At 44.1% G+C, this 18,710-nt stretch overlaps 1 protein-coding gene across 1 annotated transcript in view; it reads left to right on the forward strand.

Annotated features, from left to right (window-relative positions):
• Positions 1-18,710, forward strand: part of LOC122945408 (carboxypeptidase O-like) — a 158,895-nt gene that overhangs the window by 111,512 nt on the left and 28,673 nt on the right. Inside the window, exon 9 of the mRNA XM_044304478.1 lies at positions 8,482-8,684. Within this exon, the coding sequence (XP_044160413.1) occupies positions 8,482-8,684 (203 nt within the window). The remainder of the gene's footprint in view (positions 1-8,481; positions 8,685-18,710) is intronic.

Consider the following 18,710-nt stretch of genomic DNA (forward strand, 5'->3'; position numbering starts at 1 on the left):
TGCATAAAGTGCGGGCCGTCTGTTCGCGCTTCCGGCGTTCACATCCTGCTGCTGCTCGCCTGTCTGCGCTACAGCGTAACTTCGGCCTTCCCGCTCACCGCCTCATATGCGACGTGCCCACCAGGTGGAACTCCACCTTGCACATGCTGGACAGACTGTGCGAGCAGCAGCAGGCCATAGTGGAGTTTCAGCTGCAGCACGCACGGGTCAGTCGCACTACAGAACAGCACCACTTCACCACTAATGACTGGGCCTCCATGCGAGACCTGTGTGCCCTGTTGCGCTGTTTCGAGTACTCCACCAACATGGCCAGTGGCGTTGACGCCGTTATCAGCGTTACAATACCACTTCTATGTCTCCTTGAGAAAACACTTAGGGCGATGATGGAACAGGAGGTGGCCCAGGAGGAGGAGGAGGAGTAGGAGGAGGAGGAGGAAGAGTCATTTTTAGCACTTTCAGGCCAGTCTCTTCGAAGTGACTCAGAGGGAGGTTTTTGGCAACAGTAGAGGCCAGGTACAAATGTGGCCAGCCAGGGCCCACTACTGGAGGACGAGGAGGACGAGGAGGTGGAGGAGGATGAGGATGAAGCATGGTCACAGCGGGGTGGCACCCAACGCAGCTCGGGTCCATCACTGGTGCGTGGCTGGGGGGAAAGACGATACGCCTCCCACAGAGGACAGCTTGTCCTTACCCCTGGGCAGCCTGGCACACATGAGCGACTACATGCTGCAGTGCCTGCGCAACGACAGCAGAGTTGCCCACATTTTAACCTGTGCGGACTACTGGGTTGCCACCCTGCTGGATCCACGCTACAAAGACAATGTGCCCACCTTACTTCCTGCACTGGTGCGTGATAGGAAGATGCGTGAGTACAAGCGCACGTTGGTAGACGCGCTACTGAGAGCATTCCCAAATGTCACAGGGGAACAAGTGGAAGCCCAAGGCCAAGGCAGAGGAGGAGCAAGAGGTCGCCAAGGCAGCTGTGTCACGGCCAGCTCCTCTGAGGGCAGGGTTAGCATGGCAGAGATGTGGAAAACTTTTGTCAACACGCCACAGCTAACTGCACCACCACCTGATACGCAACGTGTTAGCAGGAGGCAACATTTCACTAACATGGTGGAACAGTACGTCTGCACACCCCTCCACGTACTGACTGATGGTTCGGCCCCATTCAACTTCTGGGTCTCTAAATTGTCCACGTGGCCAGAGCTAGCCTTTTATGCCTTGGAGGTGCTGGCCTGCCCGGCGGCCAGCGTTTTGTCTGAACATGTATTCAGCACGGCAGGGGGCGTCATTACAGACAAACGCAGCCGCCTGTCTACAGCCAATGTGGACAAGCTGACGTTCATAAAAATGAACCAGGCATGGATCCCACAGGACCTGTCTGTCCCTTGTCCAGATTAGACATTAACTACCTCCCCTTAACCATATATTATTGGACTCCAGGGCACTTCCTCATTCAATTCTATTTTTATTTTCATTTTACCATTATATTGCGAGGCTACCCAAAGTTGAATGAACCTCTCCTCTGTCTGGGTGCCGGGGCCTAAATATATGCCAATGGACTGTTCCAATGTTGGGTGACGTGAAGCCTGATTCTCTGCTATGACATGCAGACTAATTCTCTGCTGACATGAAGACAGATTCTCTGTTACGGGACCTCTCTCCTCTGCCTGGGTGCCTGGGCCTAAATATATGACAATGGACTGTTACAGTGGTGGCTGACGTGAAGCCTGATTTTCTGCTATGACATGCAGACTGATTCTCTGCTGACATGAAGCCAGATTCTCTGTTACGGGACCTCTCTCCTCTGCCTGTGTGCTGGGCCTAAATTTATGCCAATGGACTCTTACAGTGGTGGGTGACGTGAAGCCTGATTCTCTGCTATGATATGAAGACTGATTCTCTGCTGACATGAAGCCAGATTGTCTGTTACGGGACCTCTCTCCTCTGCCTGGGTGCTGGGCCTAAATTTATGAAAATGGACTCTTACAGTGGTGGGTGACGTGAAGCCTGATTCTCTGCTATGACATGCAGACTAATTCTCTGCTGACATGAAGCCAGATTGTCTGTTACGGGACCTCTCTCCTCTGCCTGGGTGCTGGGCCTAAATTTATGAAAATGGACTCTTACAGTGGTGGGTGACGTGAAGCCTGATTATCTGCTATGATATGAAGACTGATTCTCTGCTGACATGAAGCCAGATTGTCTGTTACGGGACCTCTCTCCTCTGCCTGGTTGCTGGGCCTAAATTTATGAAAATGGACTCTTACAGTGGTGGGTGACGTGAAGCCTGATTCTCTGCTATGACATGAAGACTGATTCTCTGCTATGACATGAAGACTGATTCTCTGCTGACATGAAGCCAGATTGTCTGTTACGGGACCTCTCTCCTCTGCCTGGGTGCTGGGCCTAAATTTATGACAATGAACTGTTGCAGTGGTGGCTGACGTGAAGCCTGATTCTCTGCTATGACATGCAGACTGATTCTCTGCTGACATGAAGCCAGGTTCTCTGTTACGGGACCTCTCTCCTCTGCCTGGGTGCCGGGGCCTAAATATCTGAGAATGGACTGTTCCAGTGGTGGGTGACGTGAAGCCAGATTCTCTGCTATGGGACCTCTGTCCAATTGATTTTGGTTAATTTTTATTTATTTAATTTTTATTTTAATTCATTTCCCTATCCAAATTTGTTTGCAGGGGATTTACCTACATGTTGCTGCCTTTTGCAGCCCTCTAGCCCTTTCCTGGGCTGTTTTACAGCCTTTTTAGTGCCGAAAAGTTCGGGTCCCCATTAACTTTAATGGGGTTCGGGTTCGGGACGAAGTTCGGATCGGGTTCGGATCCCGAACCCGAACATTTTCGGGAAGTTCGGCCAAACTTCTCGAACCCGAACATCCAGGTGTCCGCTCAACTCTAGTTACAACCAAAGCATCTCCTGACCATGTTGGTGTGCGCGTGTGTGTGCGTGTGTGTGGGGGGGGTCATACTCATTCGTGTTGATGCAAGTGTTGATGTGGGTGGGGAATAATCTCATAGCAGTTTGACTGCTTTTTTCTGAATCTGTGTATTTGAATGCACATAAGGCCAAAATCCGTTACTGGCATTGATACTGAATTATTCCCAAAGTAAAGTGTCAATAGCTGTGTTTGTAAAAAGGGAAGGACATTTAATTGTGCCTCTCTGTCTTTAAGTTCCAAAAAACCCACTTGCAAACCGTTCCACACTTTGTGTGACACTGTACATTAGGAAAATTTCTGAAATACGGAAGGGTTCCAAATGAAAGACACAGGGCCCCGCCTTGTCGCTCCATTGAACCACATGAAGCAGCATCAACTGATCCAGTGGGAAAACAGAGCTGGCCACCAGCTAGTGTAATAACAGCTTCCTCTTTCTTACAGTCTCCTATATTTTTTGTCAGGCCACATCCACATGCAGTACTGTGTCATCGTCATCATCAGTTACTGCTCTCAGACTCCTCCTCTGCGTTCAGCCATTAATAACAGAATGCATGGTCAGGAAACAACTGTACATGCCGAGCAATTCAATGGTGCACAAGGTTGATTCCTACCTGGCCAGGTTGCTGGCAGCACAGTCGCTGCTGTATCATTTTGGAGAGTCTGCTACTTTCAAGGAGCTGATGGCGTGCACCCAGCCTTGCTGGAAAATACCTAGCCACCATTTTTTCTATCACAAAAAGCCATCCCTGCCTTATACTCTCATTCAGAAAAGCAGTGGACGTGTCGAGAAAAAAAGCAAGTAGACACGAGAGAGCGCAAAATAGGGTAGTACATTTAGTAATCAAAGGATGTCAGACAAAAAAGTGAAGGCTCACCTTATGAGGTTGTGCTATAAATAGGCACAACTCTATTGTAGCCATGTAGAAAATGTGTGAACCAGAGGCCAGATATGCTGCCGTAGGAGTAAATCCTTGGTGAAGAGAGTGCCCAAACCTTTAAGGCAACAACATGGGAAAAAAATAGCTCCTCTTTCAGGCGCAAAGAATCCGATGCCAATGGAACTTGGGATTAATAATTCTTCTTTATTACAGGTATAATAGTTGTCACAGGTAAAATACAAAGTGTTTCGGGGGTACCTGGCACTGGCCAGGACACCCAATTGTCTCAGTGTGGGGCAGAGCCGGAAAGAACTGGCTCCTCGGGCACACTGAGCAGAATGACGAGCAGTATGCTTGCTTGCTTACGTACTGACAAATGTATCTTTCACATGAAGCAGTGATGTTTACTGGATAGCCTTGCTTTTAGACTCTTGCTATAGGTAACAATGGGGAATGTTTTCCTCCTGTTGAAATGGAGGCCAAATTATTTTATAACTAGATGACACTGTATATGCAACTTGTCGCAGATTTTAACGAGCAGACTTCTGCCACCAGCGTGTCTGTAAGGGATGCCCCACTCCGCCCTCCATAGGGTCACCCACCACAGGCAGCAGAAGCCACAGCAACCTCAGTCTTAGTCTTAGTCTACTCAATGTGATGGAACAGTTTTTTCACATGTCGCGCCAGGTGGATGGTAATCAGCAAACAGAGAACTACCAGCTCAATACCCAGGTTTAGTCCTACCTAGGCTCTGTCCTATCTCTGGCACATGCCCTCTTCCCTGACCCAATGGACTTCTGGCAGACTACAACAGTGGTGTGAACTGGGCCAGTTTTCTTTCTTGCCTAGCCTCCAGTGTCATCTTGGAAAGGATCTGACCTGTCTCAGTTATATAAACATAAGTACCCCAAATCAGACCCACAAGCTTTCAGACTTCAGATCAGACCCCCCAATCAGATCACCAATCTTTATTAGACCTCAGGTCAGACTGCACAAACTTTATCAGACCTCAGATCAGACCCCCAATCTATATCAGATCCCCAAACTTTCAAACACCTTAGATCAAGCATAAAATAAATAAATTAACTTTTCTGCTTGTACTCTTCCTGCACTCACCATTCCCTGGTCTTCTTCTAGGCCCGCACTGCACTTTGACCTGAAGATGTACGTAGTGCACACCTACCCTTACTACAGCCTAATGCTGTATGCAGTCAGAACAGTGCAGGCAGGGGCCTTAAAGAAGATCAGGGAGTGGTGAGTGGCGTCTACACATGTGAGGACATTGGACAAGGAACTCTGGTAAGGCGGGATGACCCATAATTCCAGGCATGCAGCCAATCAGCAGTCAGCCAGCCCTGTGATGTCACAGCCCTATAAATACAGTGGCCATCTTGGATTCAAACATTTTCCAGTGTTCGGAGTGCAGGGACAGACATGAGAAGGTGCTTGGGACAGCAATAGGAAAAACCTCATTGTGACAAAAAATCAGAAAAAAAGATTTATAAGTGCAGGGAAAGGATAAATCATTTCACAGCATCTTAGTGCAGGGGGAGAAATCAGAAGGCTCTAGGAACAGTTCTAGAAAAGCTATTTACAAGTGCAGGGAAAGATTATTTGGGGTTCCAAATAGCCATTATACAGTTCTGTCATTCCAGCAATTTTTTTATTGGAGTGCAAGTGCTATGTTGAAAAGACTTTAGTGGCTTATATGTGTGTAAAAATAAAAATATATACACAGTTCACTTCTGCAGCTATATGTGTTGAAAGCGTTTAGTGGCATATTTCATTAGAAAATGAAAAATATATTCTCAGTTCACTTCTGCAGCTATATGTGGTGAAAGCATTTAGTGGCCTATTTCAGTAGAAAAAGAAAAATATATTCTAAGTTCACTTCTGCAGTTATTTGTGTTAGAAGTGTTTAGTGGCCTATTTCAGTACAAAAATAATAATATATTCTCTGTTCACTTCTGCAGTCATATGTAGTGAAAGCGTTTAGTGGCCTATTTCAATGCAAAAAGAAAAATATATACGCATTTCACTGTTGCAGTTATTTGTGGTAAAAGCTTTTTGTGGCCTATTTCAGTACAAAAAGAAAAATACATACGCATTTCAATGGTGCAGTTATGTGTGAAAAGCGTTTAGTGGCATATTTCAGTACAAAAATAAAAATACATATGTACTTCACTGTTGCAGTTATTTGTGGTGAAATAGTTTAGTGGCCCATTTCATTGCAAAAAAAAATAAAATATATATATATATATATATATATATATATGTGCACTTTACTGTTGCAGTTATTTGTGGTGAAAGCCTTTAGTGGCCTATTTCAGTACAAAATGAAAAATATATTCTCAGTTCACTTCTGCAGCTACATGTGGTGAAAGCGTTTAGTGGCATATTTCAGTAAAAATATATATATACGCAGTTCACTTCTGCAGCTATATGTGGTGAAAGCATTTAGTGGCTTATTTCAGCACAAAAAGAAAAATATATTCTCAGTTCACTTCTGCAGTTATATGTGTTGAAAGCATTTAGTGGTCTATTTCATTACAAAAAGAAAAAAATATGCACACTTTACTGGTGCAGTTTTTTTGTGGTGAAAGTGTTTAGTGGCCTATTGAATCTATATTATTCTATATATTCTCAGTTCACTTCTGCAGTTATATGTGTTGAAAGCGTTTAGTGGCCTATTTCAGTACAGAAAGAAAAATATATTCTCAGTTCACTTCTGCAGTTATATGTATTGAAAGCATTTAGTGGCCTATTTCAGTACAAAAAGAGAAATATATACGTACTTCGCTGTTGCAGTTATTTGTGGTGAAAGCGTTTAGTTGCCTATTCCAGTACAAAAAGAAAAATAGCGTGAGTGTGAAAGTTCCTGCAGATATGCAAATATTTTCAACTGGTCTTAATGTTTTAACAAAAGTAGGCGTAATTACCATTTAGAAAGAACTAAAAACTTCTGTTTAGTGCAGTCATCTAAATAGATTATTATATAACAAATTTATACAGAAATATAGTACTATTTTGTGGGCTCCTGACTACCAAAGATCACTGATGTGGTTGGAGATGATTCTGGCTTAAACTCGCCCACAAAAGAAAGTTATTTCCAAAACATACAGACAGCTGCAGTTATCTCACCCCACTACTGAACTGCATTTCTTAGCAGCTTGGGAATTCACCTAAATGAATTAGAATCCAAGATTGTTGCTATAAGATCACCAGGTAGCATTTGACCCCACTTACACAACATAAATATAACCTAGATTACAATCCTAACTGCTGTAGATGTGGAACAGACTTAGGCATGTATTTCCACTTACAGTGGTTGTGTCACCACATAGTGCCATATTGTTTAGAGATCATACATGTCTTACAAATGCTGGGTATTGCGCTTCCATTATCTCTTGAGATATTTATTACACTTATTTACAGGCAGTATCCCAAAACTCAAACTAATATTAGTGAGATGTCTACTGTCAGCTGCCCAAATTCTCATCCCTACAATCTTGAAATCCAATACCCAACCAAAATGGGTCCATAAGGTTGATCTCATTTTCAAGTTAGAAGAACTAGCAAGATGGGAAAATAAAACACAAACTCTTCCAATTTGGTCCCCTTGGGGGGAAATTTAGGATTTTTCATATGTAGCCATATCAGATTAGAAATCCAAACTGATATTATATAATTATTTCTTACACTACAGCTTAAATAGTCCCCCCCCCCCTTCCATCGTAAATTCATTTAACCTTATTATTGGCCTACTGGTAAAGCCTACTATCTTACTTTCCATAACTAGAATTATCATACCTTCTCCTGCTATCTTGGATTATTGGTAACTAGCAAATCAAATTGGTACATTGCAGTCTAGGATTATAATAATACAGATTGGAATTTATGCAGATATCCCGTATACCCCTCACACCAACCTCTCTCTATTCAACAGATACTTATTCTATTTGTATATTTGATTCACATTTTGTCTATACTTTCTTGTATCTTCCAATGTTTGATCAACTGATGTCTCTTTATATCCTGAAAACTGTTCTGCTCATTTTTGTTTTTGTCTTAATAAAAAAGACACTGAGCCTTTAATTTGGGACCTTGCAATAAGATTAGGGCCACAATGGGGATATTTCTGTACATAGGGGAAACAGAGTGATACATTTTGGGATGTATTTCTTCATTTTCATTTCCTCTCTCCTTTCCAAAGTACAATGGATGGCCAGTCTCTCCTTCTCCAATTTATGTAGCCCCCATTGCTCCTCCTACCCACAACTAAACCTTGTCCATTGTAAGCAGGTTGCCACCCACAGGTGGCAGAGTCCAGTTGTAAGGAATGGTGACATGAAAATCCTGATCTCCACCATGACACTAGCCTGTTGGCATCCACAGCCCTCCTATGCAGGCTGCAGAAAGAGGATTGGGGTTGTAAGCTCCAGCAGGACAATTTATTTATTAAAAACAACATCCAGGGGACGCAGGTTGTCTCTATTTAGAGCACTCTGCTTCATCCTAGCATCCATCCATTCTTTCTTCCAATACTGTGTAATTTGTTAATTATGGTAAGCTTTTATAACAAAGACAAGACAGATTTATGAAATATTTATGCCTGATTGTTTTTTACTATAATTAAATCCTTAGCTGTTGGAGCAGATGCTGACTGTGAAAGTTATGTATTCTGTGGTCCAAGTGCTGCATCAGAACTTGAAACCAAAGGCGTGGTCAAACTATTTGAGCAGGTGAAGTCCAGTATGCTTATGTACCTTTCAGTTCACAACTATGGAAAATATATTCTTCTTCCTTACGGATATACAACAAACCAATCTGCATATCATAATGAAATGGTAAGTATTAAATCATATGTCTACATTCTAACATTTTACATAAAAAATGTATATACTGTATGTTGATTGACTTATCAGAGTTATCCAGGAGAAGATATGCATGAATTATCCTCAGGATAGGTGATTAGTAGAGATGAGCGAATCGAAACTGACTAAGTGGAATTCGATCCGAATTTCAGAAAAATTTCTATTCGCAACGAATTGGAATTTCCTCGTGCTTCGTGATAACGAATCGCAATTTTTCCTAAAATGGTGGGGAGAACATGGGGCAAGGAACTCTGGTAAGGCTGGATGACCCATAATGCCAGGCATGCAGCCAATCAGCAACCAGCCAGCCCTGTGATGTCACAGCCTTATAAATATGGCGGCCATCTTGGATTCAGACATTTTCCAACGTTCGGAGTGCAAGGACAGACGTGAGAAGGTGCTAGGGTCAGCAATAGGAAAAACCTCATTGTGACAAAAAAAAAATGAAAAAAAGATTTATAAGTGCAGGGAAAGAATAAATAATTTAACAGCATCTTAGTGCAGGGGGAGACATCAGACGGTGCTAGGGACAGAGTTAGAAAAGCGATTCACAAGTGCAGGGAAAGATTATTTGGGGTTCCAAATAGCCATTATACAGTTCTGTCATTCCAGCAATTTTTTCTTGGAGTGCAAGTGCTATGTTGAAAAGCCTTTAGTGGCTTATATCTGTGTAAAGAGAATGCTATCTTAGAGCATCTCAACGGAAATAAGCAGATAACGCCATATCAGCATGGCTTCATGAGGGATCGGTCATGCCAAACTAATTTTATCAGTTTCTATGAAGAGGTAAGTTCTAGGCTTGACAGCGGTGTATCAATGGATGTCGTATATCTGGACTTCTCCAAAGCATTTGACACTGTACCACATAAAAGGTTTGTATATACAATGAGAATGCTTGGACTGGGAGAAAACATCTGTATGTGGGTAAGTAACTGGCTGAGTAATAGAAAACAGAGGGTGGTTATTAATGGTACAGACTCAGATTGGGTCACTGTCACTAGTTGGGGTACCTCAGGGGTCAGTATCGGGCCCTATTCTCTTCAATATATTTATTATTGATCTTGTAGAAGGCTTGCATAGTAAAATATCAATTTTCACAGATGACACTAAACTGTGTAACGTAATTTACACTGAAGAGCATAGTATACTGCTAAAGAGGGATCTGGATAGATTGGAGGCTTGGGCAGATAAGTGGCAGATGAGGTTTAACACTGACAAATGTAAAGGTATACACATGGGAAGGAATAATGCAAGTCACCCGTAAATACTGAATGGTAAAACACTTGGTAACACTGACATGGATAAGGATCTAACAATTTTAATAAACAGCAAACTAGGCTGAAAAAAAGTGTCAAGCAGCTGCTGCCAAGGCCAATAAGATAATGGGTTGCATCAAAAGGGGCATAGATGCCCGTGATAAGAACATAGTCCTACCACTTTACAAATCACTAGTCAGACCACACATGTAGAGTTGAGCAGACACCTGGATGTTCTGGTTCGACGGGTTCGGCGGACCATCACAAAAAAGTTTGAGTTCGGGACCCGAACTTGACCTGAACTTGACCTCGAACCCGATTGAAGTCAATAGGGACCCAAACTTTTGAGCACTAAAATGGCTGTAAAAATGTAATGGAAAGGGCTACAAATGGCATCAAAATGTCATTAAGAGCATGGCAAGTGCTCTGCAAACAAAAGTGGATAGGGAAATGACTTTAAATAACATAAAATACGTAAAAATAAAAAATAATAATCTTGATCTAGGAGGACGAGGACCATATGTTGTAGGAGGTTGAGGAGGCGGTGGATGTGGCGGTGTAGGTGGAAGCAGCAATGGATGAGGTAGCCTACACTGCTTTTTGGGTTAAAATTTTATTTTTATTTTTAATTGGGGTACACCCCAAATCATTGGGAAATATAACCTGTGATAACCCCCTCCAGTGAATTAGGAAACGTTAGACAGGAGAGGCCCTGCTGCCACTTTGTTGACTCTAGATAACTTCTGCCTGATCGCACGTCCCGGTGACGTCCACCATCCATTTGGATATCTTCTCTATCAATTTTCGATGTTCTTTTCTGAGCCTACCATGTTGATCACGGTTATCGGCGAATCAGGGTGAGGGAGCATGAGAAAGAGAGACTACATCCAAGGGAGGTTAATTGTTTCAAATTAAATATGATAGAGTGGAATTGTGGGACAAACTATTGAAGCGCATATGTGAGACCACTTGTTAAAGTTTGAGCATTGAGTGAAAGGATGTGGCGCGCATCAATTAAAGAATTTCTGAAATTTTATTCCCTGTCACCTATGCAGAGGAGGGGTTTCTATCAGGAAAAATTTGTAAAATGTCACCTGACAATGTAACAGACGATTTTTTAAAATTTATGTTCCTGTCACCTCTGTCATGCAGAGGTGCCCCTGTGACGTCTATGATCCAATTTGATATTTTCTATATCAACTTTCGATGTTCTTTTCTGAGCCTACCATGTTGATCACGGTTATCTGTGAATCAGGGTTCCACGCCAGAGAGGGAATGTGACAAAGGAAGACCTCATCCAAGGGAGTTCAATGGCTGCAATGGGATGAAGCGGAAATGTGGGACAAATTATTAAAGTAGAAGGATCGAAGGAAAGGGACAATTAAAGATGAATTTTAGAAATGTAAGTTCCTGTCACCTATGCAGAGCAGAGGTTTTTTTATCGCAGAAATGAGTTAATGTCACCCACCAATGGAACAGATTATTGTTAAAAGTTTCGGTCCCTGTCACTTATGCAGAGCAGGGGTTTATTCACGTCAAAAAATTTTAAATGTCAACCCAAGAATGTAACATAAAAGTTTGTGAAATTAATTAACCTGTCTACTAGGTAGAGCAGTGGTATATCACAGCCAAAAATTGGTGAATTTCACCAGAAAATGTAACATACAAATTTGTGATTTGTTTTAACCTGTCTACTAGGTAGAGTAGTGGTATATCCCAGCCAAAAATGGATGACTTTCACCTGAAAATGCAACATACAAATTAGTGAATTTTTTTAACCTGTCTACTAGGTAGAGCAGTGGTATATCATAGCAAAAATTGGTGAATTTCACCTGGAAATGTAACATACAAATTTGTGAACTGACATAAAATAAAATACGTATAAATAAAAAAAATATTGATATATAAGTTGGAGGTCCATATGGAGTAGGAGTTTGAGGAGGTGGTGGACGTAGTGGTGTAGGTGGAAGCAGAGGTGGAGGAGTACGAGGTAGCCAACACTGGTTTTAATTTATTTTTTATTTTTATTAGGTTATACTCCAAAAGAGTTTGAAATATCCAAAATACAAGAATGAGCAATTGCACTGTAGTAAAACAATGGCTGCTTAAAGCCGGTATACATGTCTATTCTGCACAAGGCACGGACAAGTCCTGTGGGATACATGCCTGGTTCATTTTAATGAATGTGAGCTTGTCCAAATTGGCTGTAGACAGACTGCTGCGCTTGTCTGTGATAACACCCCCTGCCGTGCTAAACACACATTCAGATAATACACTGGCTGCATGGCAGGCCAGAACCTCCAAGGCATAAAGGGCAAGCTCAGGCTATGTGCCCAATTTGGAGACCCAGAAGTTGAAGGGGGCAGACCCGTCATGCAGTTCGTGTAGGTGTGCGCACACATACTGCTCCACAATGTTTCTGAAATGCTGCCTCCTGCTAAGACGTTCCATATTAGCTAGTGGTGCTGGTTGTTGTGGCGTGCCGACAAAGCATTTCCACATTTTGGCCATGCTAAACCTGCCTTCTGAGGTGCTGTCAGTGCCCCAGCTGCATTGGCGACATCTTCCTCTGCCTTCGCCTTCCACTGTGCCCCCGCTGTCAGGTGGGAATGCCACCAGAAGGGTGTCTACCAGCGTGCACTTGTACGCACGCATCTTACGATCACGCTTCAGTGACGGAATTAAGGACTGCATGTTGTCTTTGTAACAGGGATCCAGAAGCGTGGCCACCCACTAATCAGCACAAGTTAGAATGTAAGCTTTCGCTGCGGAGACACTGCAGTAAGTAATCGCTCATGTGTGCCAGGCTGCCCAGAGGCAACGAAAAGCTGTCCTCTATGGGAGGTGTATCGTCTGTGTCCTCTTTATCCCCCCAGCCACGCACCAGTGATGGCCATGAGCTGGTCTGGGTACCACCCTGCTGTAAACAAGGTTCCTCCTCCTCCTCCTCCATCTCCTCCTCTTCATCCTCCACCTCGTCATCCTCCAGAACTGTGCCCTGGCTGGACAATTGTGTACCTGACATCTGTGGGTGCAGGAATCCACCCTCGGAGCAACTTGTGAATGACTGGCTGGAAATCCTACGAAATTATCCCTCTTCCTCCTCCTCCCCCTGTGCCACATCCTCTTCCATTATAGTCAGCAGTGTTTTTTCAAGGAGTCATAGAAGTGGGATAGTAACGCTGAGAACGGCGTTATCGGCACTGGCCATTTTGGTGGAGTACTCAAAACAGTGCAACAAAGAACACAGGTCTCGCATGGAGGCCCAGTCATTGGTGGTAAAGTGGTGCTGTTCCGCAGAGCGACTCCCCCTTGCATGCTGCAGCTGAAACTCTACTATCGCCTGCTGCTGCTCGCACAGTCTGGCCAGCATGTGCAAGGTGGAGTTCCACCTTGCGGGCACGTTGCATATGAGGCAGTGAGCGGGAAAGCCAACTTTACGCTGCATTGCTGACAGTCGAGCAGCAGCAGGGTGAGAACGCCGAAAGCGCGCACAGGCGGTCCGCACTTTCTGCAGCAGCTCTGACATATCGGGGTAATTTTTAAGGAACCTCTGCACCACCAAATTCAGCACATGCGCCATTCAGGGGATGTGCTTCAAACCGGCTAGTCCCAGAGCTGCTACGAGATTTCGCCCATTATCGCACACCAACAAGCCGGGCTTGAGGCTGACTGGCACCAAACCACTCATCGGTCTGTTGTTCAAGGCATGTCCACAGCTCCTGCACGGTGTGGGGTTTGTCCCCCAAAACAGATACGTTTTAAACCTGCCTGCTGTCGTTTAACCCTGGCTGTGCTGAAGTTGGTGGTTAAGTTGTTACGCTGACCGAATGAGGAGGTGCTAGAGGATGAGAAAGCAGAGTAGAAGGAGAAGGCAACAGGAGGCAAACTGAAGCACCCTGCATTCCTTGGTGGTGGAAGGACATGCGCCAAACTGCTAGCCATCTCAGGCACAGCCGCAACAGCATTTACCCAGTGTGCTGTTATGGAGATATAACGTCCCTGACCGTGCTTACTGGTCCACATATCCGTAGTGAGGTGCACCTTGCCACAGATGGTGTTGTGCAGTGCACACCTGATTTTGTCCCCCACTTGGTTGTGCAGGGAAGGGATGGCTCGCCTGGAAAAGTAGTGGCGGCTGGGCATGACGTATTGTAGGACAACCACCGCCATAAGGCTTTTAAAACTCTCCGTCTCCACCAGACGAAATTACAGCATTTCAAAGGCCAGTAATTTTGAAATGCTGGCAATACGGGCCAGGGATCGCGGCTGGGTAGAGGGGTACTTCCTCTTCTGCTCCAGTGTTTGGGAAATGGAAAGCTGAACGCTTCCATTGGACATTGTGGAGATGCTTGGTGACCTAGGTGGTGGTGTTGCTGGATGATCCTCTGTTTGCAGGGGGTGCAGGTGGCACTGTCACTCCCGAGGTGAATGAAGAGGCCGAGACTGCAGCAGAAGAGGAAGCAGGAGGAGCCAGAGACCTTTTTTGGTTTTTGAGGCGTCTACTCCACTGCAGCTGGTGCGTTGCACTTAGATGCCTGGTCATGCAGGTTGTGCTCAGGTTGAGAACGTTTATGCTTCGCTTCAGGCTCTGCTTGCACAGAGTGCAAAACACTTGTGTTTTGTCGTCAGCACATTGCCTGAAGAACTCCTTGGAGCTGGCTTTGGTGTGCTTTGTCCCTTGCTGCGGTGGGCAGTAGCAGGTGTACTGTCTCGAGGACGGCCGCTCCGCTTTTGCACCCTGCTCCCTCTTCTGCTGTCCTGGTGACTCTGGGTGTTCTGCTGTGCTGGGTGTTTTATTAATAGCAGAATAGAACCACAGTATGTAAAGGGTGTATCTCACACATACAGATCCAGACTAGGCCCCAATTTAAGTTTCTTGCCCAAAATGGTTGTTTTTCAAATAACAGAATAGAACCACAGTATCTAAAGTGTGTATCTCACAAAAACAGATGCAGACTAGGCCGCAATTAAAGATTTTTGCCCAAAATGGGTGTTTTTTTAAAGCCAGAAAATTATTGAAGTTTTTAACAATCACAGATGCAGCAAGGGCTGCAACATTTAGTATTTTGCAAAAATCTTTTTTTTTTACTAATAGAATATGAAATCTGTATATAACGCTTGAATTTCACACTTGCAAATGCAGCAAGGGCTGTAAAATTGTGTATTTTGGCAAAAAAGTGTGCTTTTAAAAACCCAGAAAATTATAACTGTATTTCTAGCTTAAATTGCACACTGACTAATCCTGCAAAGGCACTAGATGTTGGATAGTGCCAAAAAAAAGGGTGTTTTTTTTTAAACCAGATTGTTATTGCAGTATTTCAAACTTGGATTTGAATGTCACAAAAGCGCAGATGCTGTGCTGGCACACTGAGCTTGCATGAAATGGCCGCCACCACCCACCTAACTAACAGATGGATAAAAGTTTAATTTTTCTCTGTCACTGGGCTCAGGGCAGGGTAAGAAGAGTGTGCACTGCACCGACACAACTAAACCTATGTAGATTGCTGAGTTCCTATTCTCTCCCTTACAGCAGCATCCTCTCCCTACACTGAGCACAGCAGAGTGACGTGCAGCGCTACCTGACTCCAGCTTATATAGAGGCTAAGTCACATGCTGCACTGGCCAATAACAGCCATGCCATTAGTAGGCATGGCTGTAATGGTTTCTAAGGTCACACAGTTAAACGCTTGTTGATTGGCTGCTCAAGCGCTAAGAAATCGCGAACGCCGAACCCGAACTTTTACTGAAATGTTCGGGTCCGGTGTCCAAAAATCCTATGGTTCGGTACGAACCCGAACTTTATACAGTTTGGGTTCGCTCAACTCTACAAACATGGAGTACTGTGTACAGTTCTGGGCTCCTGTAAACAAGGCAGACATAGTAGAGCTGGAGAGGGTCCAGAGGAGGACAACTAAAGTAATAACTGGAATGGGGCAACTGCAGTACCCTGAAAGATGATAAAAAATTAGGGTTATTCACTCTAGAAAAAAGACGACTGAGGTGAGATCTAATTACTATGTATAGATATATAAGGGGTCAGTACACAGATAGATCCCATAATCTATTTATTCCCAGGACTGTGACTGTGACGAAGGGACATCCTCTGTGTCTGGAGGAAAGGTTTGTACACAAACATAGAGGATTCTTTACGGTAAGGGCAGTTAGACTATGGAACTCTCTGCCTGAGGAGGTGGTGATGGTAAGTATAATAAAGGAATTTAAGAGGGGCCTGGATGTATTTCTGGAGTGTAATAATAATACAAGCCATAGCTACTAGACAGGGGTCATCCAGGGAGTCGTTCTGATTGCCTGATTGGAGTCGGGAAGGAATTTTTTATTCCCCTAAAGTGGGGAAAATTGGCTTCTACCTCACAGTTTTTATTTTTTTGCCTTCCTCTGGATCAACTTGCAGGATGACAGGCCGAACTGGATGGACTAAGAGAGGTGGGGTCTTTTTTTCGGCCTTATGTACTATGTTACTATATACGCATTTCACTGTTGCAGTTATTTGTGGCGAAAGCGTTTACCAGCTCTGCTTAAGGGAGAAACTATGTTTACTAAAAACTAAGGGAGGGCTAGGAATACCAGACATTAAAAGCTACTACATCGCAGCCCACTTGAACAAGCCAGTAGCAACATCCCTTTTGAATGTGCCCCTTGGTGTAGAGCAGAAGATATTAGAGAACTTAAACAACATGTAACTGTAAGCCCCTCCCTAGAGCTATGTTCAGAGAAGAGGGTGAGAGAATGTATGTTACTTTATAACTCAGATCTCTTTCTGATCCTCGGCAAACCCATAGTTTCCCCAGGGGTCAAAGACCCATTTTTTCTAACAGAGGTAAAATCGGGGAGGTTCAGGGTGCTTCATTTTAGGTCAGAGCAGGGGTGGATGCAGGAAGCACCCATTGTGGAAGAGTCAGAGAGGCATCTAAGGGCATGGCGTAGCTTGCAATTAGGCCATTATTTAAGATCTTTGCCACCTAAAGAAAGTTTTGTAGAACACCCGGCAAATTTTTTGACTCTATTGATCCAAGAAGAGCCAGTGAGACCTAAACTCTCAGTAACATACGAGTTGTTGATCAACTCAGTAAAACCAGATATCCCTTTGTTCACACGCAAATGGGAGAAGGACCTTCAAATGGTGATATCTGATAAACAGTGGTTAAGAATTTTTAAGTTAGTGCACCAGTCCTGTATATGCTCGCGGACGCAAGAAGCAGGATACAAAATTCTTTCAAGCTGGTACAGAGTACCAAAACGAGTTCAAGAAAAAAATCCAGAGATAAGTTCAGCCTCTTGGAGGTGCAATGAGGCTGAGGGCACGATGCTACATATTTTTTGGTTTTGTACGGGTTTGACCGCTTATTAAGAGACAGTTAGTAATGTGATATGTAAGTTAACAGACTTGGGCCTCATGCACACGGCCGTGATTCCTGCTGACAGCATGAGCACACGGCGTCATTGGTTGCTATGACGCCGTGCGCTTCATGCAGCTGCTGCTGTACTGTAATACACTATAGTACTCAGTACCCACTGAGGGCTATGCCAGTGCGATTTGCTGGAGACTGAGGGCAGGAGCTTCATCGTCATCACTGGGCATGCGCCGAGCCCAGTGACGTCCGATGCTCGCTCTTCCCTCAGTCTCCAGCAAATGGCACTGGCGCAGCCCTCAGTGGGTACTGCGTCTGCGCGAGACTTCGCTCGGCCGTCAGGGAGGGGGAGGAGAGGGATAAGACGCTGTGGGCGGTTAGGGATTCAGGAGGAAGGCGTTTTGGGCACTGTGGTGAAAGCGTTTTGTGGCCTATTTCAGTATAAAAAGAAAAAGATATTCTCAGTTCACTTCTGCAGCTATATGTGTAGAAAGCATTTAGTGGCCTATTTCAGTACTGAAAGAAAAATATATATGCATTTCACTGTTGCAGTTATTTGTAGTAAAAGAGTTTAGTGGCCTATTTCATATAACTTCTGCAGTTATATGTGTTGAAAACGTTTAGTGGCATATGTCAGTACAGAAAGAAAAATATATATGCACTTCAGTGTTGCATTTATTTGAGGTGAAAACGTTTATTGGACTATTTCAGTACAAAAAGAAAAATAGATTTGTCACTTTTTGGGGTGTTTTAATTTGATTTCAATTTATTTAGTTGAACTAAAAGTATGTTAGACAGAGAAGATTCAGGCCAGGAGTCGCAGCGAGAGGCTTGAGCTCCCGGTGGCATCTAGCGGTTGTGTCTTGACCAGCAACCCACTGGTTCTTGATTGGTTAACTCTGTCATCCACTTCATCCCAAGTGACATCAGACACCCCCAGACAACAGTCGGTGGTTTCATCAGACACAACCCTTAGTTGGCATGGCCCAGGAGCAGGCCCTGTGCTCTCACCTGTTCTCAACCTGCCTCTGTTCTTTCCTCCACTAAGTGAGCAAATAATGGTGAGGAGAGTGGCGTGGGAACTGGTGCGAGCAGTTAGGCTCCTGACCCAGAGACAGTTGAGGGGAACATCAGTGACGTGTAGACAGTACTCGATGATGAAGATGTAGCTGATCGCACTTGGGAGCCAAGTGACGAAGGGACTTCATTTTTTTTTCTTTACATAATAATGTAATATTATAAAATATGGTGTCTCCATGAAAAATCTGCAAAATGGGGGGACCCGTGTGGCTTCTTGTCACCGCCAGTTCTATGAGAAGGTCTGGCAGATGTTCTTCTCTACCTCTTGCATGACGTTCTTTGTTTTTGGT

The sequence above is a fragment of the Bufo gargarizans genome, chromosome 8 (assembly GCF_014858855.1).
Source record: "Bufo gargarizans isolate SCDJY-AF-19 chromosome 8, ASM1485885v1, whole genome shotgun sequence".
Lineage (NCBI taxonomy): Eukaryota > Metazoa > Chordata > Amphibia > Anura > Bufonidae > Bufo > Bufo gargarizans.